Source organism: Spinacia oleracea, chromosome 4, assembly GCF_020520425.1.
Source record: "Spinacia oleracea cultivar Varoflay chromosome 4, BTI_SOV_V1, whole genome shotgun sequence".
NCBI lineage: Eukaryota > Viridiplantae > Streptophyta > Magnoliopsida > Caryophyllales > Amaranthaceae > Spinacia > Spinacia oleracea.
In genome coordinates, this window is record NC_079490.1 from 25786078 (window position 1) to 25792852 (window position 6775).

General features: G+C 30.3%; 1 protein-coding gene across 1 annotated transcript; it reads left to right on the forward strand.

The window, feature by feature from the left end:
* The first annotated feature begins 222 nt into the window (after window positions 1-222).
* Window positions 223-6285, forward strand: LOC110780659 (glycosyltransferase BC10). Its single transcript, XM_021985005.2, has 2 exons — window positions 223-947; window positions 5492-6285. Exons 1-2 carry the CDS (start codon window positions 357-359, stop codon window positions 6131-6133), a joined length of 1233 nt encoding a protein of 410 aa, XP_021840697.1. The 5' UTR covers window positions 223-356; the 3' UTR covers window positions 6134-6285.
* The last annotated feature ends 490 nt before the right edge of the window (window positions 6286-6775 follow it).

The window sequence follows — 6775 nt, forward strand, 5'->3', positions numbered from 1 at the left end:
CAAAAATAAAGTTGACGTTATATTTTCTCCTAACTCAAGTTTCAAAACTTCACTTCAAATTTGTACTCCGTAGTAATTACTAACCACGGTAAAAACCTTTCTAATGCGAAAACGTAGTAAAATTAATTGCAAGATTATAAATATTGGACTGAAAAATGGATCACCAAGAAAGCCAGCAAATATGTATGATTTCTTTCCAAGAATCTCCCCAACCCAAGTTTCTTAATTTGCATTATTTTAATATATTTAAATAATGCAAATTAAGAAACTTTTTACTCTAGCTTCATCGATCTACTATTATTTAATCTTTGAAATTCTCTCACTTAATTTTCTTTGTTCTTTTGCAAAAATAAATCATGAAAAATCCTCAGCAAGAACAACAGAAGCTTATTTTTCTACCATTACCAAACAATAGGTTATTACACAATTTTATTTACATAATTCCTTATTTTCTTATTTTTGGGTGTGGCTTAATTCTTGCTACTTCTCCGAAAATCTTCCCAAATATTGATATTGGTGATCTTTTTGTCACCGTTAAAGTCATTAACAACAACATTACAGTGGATTATTCCTCCTCTCCACCACCATCATCACCGCCATCAACACCGCCACCGTCACAAACAGTATTAGATGTTGAGAAGCGGGACAGCCCGTCTCCACCGTCGCCAACACTGTCATTGAAACACCATCACATGGAGGATGAGGAGTTGCTATGGATGGCCTCAATGGTGCCAAAAAACAAAGGCAATAATAATAATAATAATTTAGTGAAACCCAAAATTGCGTTTATGTTTTTGGTACGTGGAGAATTGCCATTGGCTCCACTATGGGAATTGTTCTTTCGTGGGCATGAAGGATTGTATTCCATATATGTGCATGCAAATCCTTCGTATAATCAGAGTTATCATCAGGATTCTGTCTTTTATGACCGAAGAATTCCAAGCAAGGTATGGTTTCTCTTCTTTAAGTAGTCTATTACTCCATCCGTCTCTTTTTGTTCTTTATGTTTGTATTTTTCACGCGTTTTAACGATTAATTAATTTGCATCGAGATTTTTCAATTTTATTTATTTAAACAAGATAAATTACTTTTATCAAAATTCTGATATTGGGAAATGAGAAAATTTTAATGTCCCAATAAAAAGTGTTAGAGATTAAATGACCAAAAGAATTTAATTGGTTAAAATAATAATTGCACACAAATTTTGATAGAATACTAAGCCTTTTATGTGATAATATAAAAGGAAATGTAAACAACATTTTGATTTTGAAATACCCAAAAAGAAAAATGTAAAAAATAAAAAGAGACGGAGGGAGTATATGTTACTCGGTATCGTTTACAACTTTACACCAACATTGTTCTGGCCTAGTGGTAAAATAATAAGGTCTGTAAATGATATCACACCTTCATAAGTTTCATTCCCATTTGTACTCTGTGTACTAAGTAAACGTTTTAATAAGTAAAAATAAACTTAATGTACATCAAATAATAAGTTTTGGTCCGTTTAAATTGATAAAATACGGAAAGCAAACACAGTAAAAATAAAAGAGTATTTTTAATCGTTAAAAATCAGTTTTAATTGGAGAAAATAAATTTTAATTAATCCTTATTTTTAAAATTTAAATCAGATTCATATAATCAGTCAAACAAGTGCAACGTTGAATGCAAATGCATGAACCCTTATTAATGGAATTGAAGTTTGAGCGTTTACGTTTCCCATTTTAGCTTAGGAAGGAAAATTAAGGCTTAAAACCAAACGTCGTTACATATATATTGATCATGCATTAATAATATAATTAATGCATGATTTTGAAATTAAAATAAGCATCATGCTTTCGTATTAGCAAGCTAATTAATTATTAATGTATATTGATTATGCTGCATACAAGGTTGATTGAATATCAGGAGTCTTATTTTCTGTTTTCCCGCATATTTCTAAGGAAAAATCAAATTAACTTTTAATTGCTACAAAAAACCAAAATAATAACATGAAGGCGGGATAGGAGTTTGATAATGGCCGAATGGCCGATAAACTTTCTCAAGTTTGATCCACAGCTAGTTTTCAGATTTGAGTTTTATAATTTTGAAAGTTGTGTAATTTAAAGGGAATAGTCTTAGGCCCATTTTTTTGGTTTTTAATTCGGTTTAGTTCAGCGAAAATGATAAAGGTAGCACATTGTGCCATTTAAATCATGTCACAATGATGACATACAACATCTATATCTAGTCTATACCTAGTATTTAAAAAGGGAAACCATGTATCAATACATTTGATTAGATGACACGTGTCATCCCTTTTTTCCTCCAGCAATTTGGTTTTTTTTTTTTTGTTGTTGTTTGATATATTATACAACTCCAATCGCCTCTTTCACTCAATCTTCCTCATACAACATCAATTCAACATTTTCCACTCCATCTTCCCGATTAACACTCAATATTAATACATTATTAAATTTATGTATTCTTTCAATTTTCAAAATTTACCTCTATTTAAATCATATATTCTCTCTAAAATCACAAGCTCAATAAAATTAGAATTTAAAAAGATAGACTAAATAACCACTATACACAACTGCCCGTTCTTTGAACGGGCTCAAAAACTAGTTATACTTAACTTATATAACCTATTCTCTACGTCTATTTTTATTCTTTACATTTTCCTTTTTGGGTGTTTCAAAAAGTTATTTACATTTCCTTTTCTATTATCACATAAATAATTTAATATTCTATCAAAATTTATGTCAAATGATTATTTTAACAAATTAAATTCATTGGTTAATTTAATATCTCACACTTTTGAATTGGGATGTTAAATTTATATCAGAATTTTGGTAAAAGTAAAAAAATTATAAATAAACGTAATTTTTCTTGTTTAAAAAAAAAAAATTAGAGAAATCTCAAAGCATATTAATTAGTTGTTAAAACGCGTGAAAAATACCAAACGTAAAGAACAAAAAGAGACGGAGAAATATTATATATGTTACAAAAAAGGTAGAAAAATCTTAATATTTTAATTTATTATAAATATAATACGAGTAAATATTTGTTTCCTTCTTTGTATCGACTAACCTATTTACATATTTTTATAGTAAAATTTGCATTGACAATAAAAATATTTTTGATGACACATGGTCTACGTGGTGTCTATATGTACCATTTAGAATCCAGCACTTGTTGTCGCAACTTGCGACATTTAGTTCAGTTCCAATTATGACAGTTCGGATCTATTCAATTCAGTTCAGTTGGGTTTATTTCTACTCAGTTCAATTCCATCTGTTTAGTTAAGTTCAATTCGATCAATTCAGTTCAGTTCTATTAATGCAGTTCATTTCAAAAGAATTGCGTTGTATTAATTTTTGGTTTTAATCTTATTTTACTACTTCGTATTTTTTTTATTATATTAAAAATTACAATGTTTATCGTTATTTTTTTATAATTATTATTATTTCATTTAATATTATAATTATTAATTTTTATCATTAATTATTATTTTTATCTATTATTTGTTATTACGTACTTCCTCCGTTATTTATTAGATTGACACAATTCTTTAGGCACGTTTGACAATGCACGATTTTAAACGTTAATATCTTCAATTATGTTTAGATAAAATTATAAAAAGTTGATGTTTAAAAAATATATTCATTGATACAAATTTAATAAGACCCCACAAGACTATGTTTTTTCCGAAGTATAATTCACAAGAGGAATTAAAAGGAGCTTGTGTGAATAGTGTCAAAATCCAATTATGTCATCGAATCAAACAGAGGAAGTATTTATTAACTATTACATAGTACTTATTATTATTATTATTATTATTATTATTATTATTTATTTATTTATTCAGTTTCCTTAAGTTCCGTTCAGTTAAATTTAATTTAGTTTAGTTTAGCTTGGTTCAGTTCCATTTAGTTCAGCTCTGTTTAATCAAATAAAAATATTGAAAACTAACCCTAAAAAACTAAAACTACTTTTTTGTTTTCAAATATATTTTTTAGTTTTCTAATTGGAAAAACCGGAAACAAAAATTGGTAACAAATGAGTTAAGTTGACGAATTATATTGACTTTACATCAGTGAAAACTGAAAACCGTAAAAAACGTCCCGTGAAAAGAGTTAAGACGAATAGTAGTATTACAAAGTTCAAGAACTATCGGGGATGAACAACGATAGCGTTTATCCCCCAAGGTTTACAAATAGTGTTAGATCCCTGAAACAAGTGTTCTTGCAGAAAGATAATGATTATACAAGAACATGATCTTCTAAGTAAAGAAGAAGGAAAATAAATAACAATGTACAATTAAGATGAGAAACAAATGTGATCCCATTTTTCAATTAATTTCGACACTTTCAATTCACTTGAGACGGGGTATAGAAAGCAGACCTGTTACTGCCGAGGTACCAAAAGAAGATTTTAAGTGGGTAATTCAAATCTACTTACTCTTAACACCCACTTCACAAAATCACATACTTTTTTTAATTTATGGATGGGGGTCTCTTCATTTTCGAAATAAATGGTTCATTTCTTAAATCAACTTTTTCGCATGCATTCAGATGGGAAATATGGTTTCTTGGGAACTTCCTTTCTAATTAATTTAGATGTCATCATCTTAAGATAAGAAATACATAGGAAATGCAGTTCAAACATATAAGTAGCTAGAACATGGAATTAGGAAGCATGAAAATGTTAGAATTTATACTTGAAAGAATGAAAGAGAGTTTTTATCTGGAATCTTTAACTCTATTGGTAATTTTGCCATATTCTTTCTACCATATAAAGCTTTATTTTTTCAACATAGCGAGTAAAATCTTTTTAAAGTACTTTGCTTAGGTTCTACTCTTTTGCACAACTAGAAAAAGCAATTTCATCCATTTGTCTTTGGTATTTTGGTCGTCTCTAGCTTAGCTTTGTTCATTCCTTTCTTCATTTGAACTAAAATATTCTAACTCCCTTTTCACTTAAATTCTTCCCACAAAGTATGAATGTGGGTTCCATTTATTGCAAAGTATAATCCGAGTACTAATGTAACACGGTCATGCATTTTCAGTAAAATGTTAAAAATTTAAGGACTTATATAGTTATGTGTTACCAACATAAGTTGGTGAAGTTGGTGGGGAACTCACCTTGTGACTTGGAGGGTACAGGGTCGAGCCCCATCATCTGCAAAAATGCTTAACTTATGTTAGGTGCTGGTTCAGTAGGGTCCATTCTTCTTGCCTACTAAAATATATATATATATATATATATATATATATATATATATATATATATATATATAGTTATGTATTTTCAGTAAAATGTTAAAGGTCTAAGGTTTAGTCAACAAAATGTTGTCCAAAAATCGATTGTAAAGAAAGAAAGGACTTTTCTTTACCCATGATCTTATTCAACGGATTGACTCGTACCCTCTATCCTGAAGTCAACAAAAAGTCAATATTTTCACCTCAAACATGGCCTTCATTCTAATTAATGCTTTGATTAATTGTGTTAGGAGGTGCAATGGGGCAAGTTCAACATGGTTGAAGCTGAGCGTCGTCTACTAGCCAACGCCCTCCTCGACCACTCGAACCAACGGTTCGTTCTCCTCTCAGAATCATGCATCCCATTATTCAATTTCACAACGGTATATTCCTATCTTATAAACTCTACAAAGAGCTACGTTGAAGTTTATGATAAGAAAGGGGGTACTGGTCAAGGCCGGTATAGCCCTCGTATGAACCCTCTCATTCGACTATCTCAATGGCGAAAAGGATCTCAATGGTTCGAGATGAGTCGTAAGTTAGCCCTTGAAGTCATATCAGACCGAAAATACTTCCCTGTTTTTGCAAAGTTCTGCAAGAACGCTTGTTATGGGGATGAACATTATTTGCCAACTTATGTTAATATCAAGTTTGGGAAGGAGAATACAAATAGGACAGTTACTTGGGTTGACTGGTCTATTTTAGGGCCTCACCCTGGACAATATCAGAGGCCTCGTGTTACGCCAACGCTATTGGAGAATTTGAGGACTAAATACACTTGCAAATATAATGGGAAGAAGACCAATATTTGCTTCTTATTTGCAAGAAAGTTCATGCCAAGTAGCTTGAACAGATTGTTGTTGTTTGCTCCCAAAATCCTCAAGTTCGGTTAATTACTAAACATTTGGTTCATGTTGAACAAAATGAGTGTAATAATTTTTGTGATTTATGAGTGTAATGATTTATGTAGTTATGCACATACATTCTTTTATAAATGAAAGCAAATAAATGTACCCTTGAATCTTGATGGTTTACTAAGCTCGACTTTTGGCATACTAGAACCGATAATGGTATACTTCCTTCGTCCTAAAATAGTTGACTCACTTAGTGGGAGTTCCAAAAATAATTCGCAAAGCCCAAGAACAAAAGGGGGTTTATTAGAAATACTTCATCTGTTCTTTTTTAAATGACACGATTATTTAGACGCGATTTCAAACACCATTGCGGATAAGAAAAAAATTATAAAAAGTTGATATTTAAAAAATATTTATTGAGACGAATCTAATAAGACCTCACACGACTATATTTTTTTCTTATGTATAGATCACAAATGTAAGTCAAATGAGCTTGTGTAAATAGTGACAAAAACTCAATTTTGTCATGCCTAATGCATGTAAAATTTGCAATATAAGAACGGATGAAGTATATGCCTAATGCATGTAAAATTTGCAATATATGGTTTCTTCCTTTAGGTTGAGAAGTTTAAGAGGCCTTGCCAACAAACCAAAATGGCCTGCAATTCCTAGCCTCCAGAA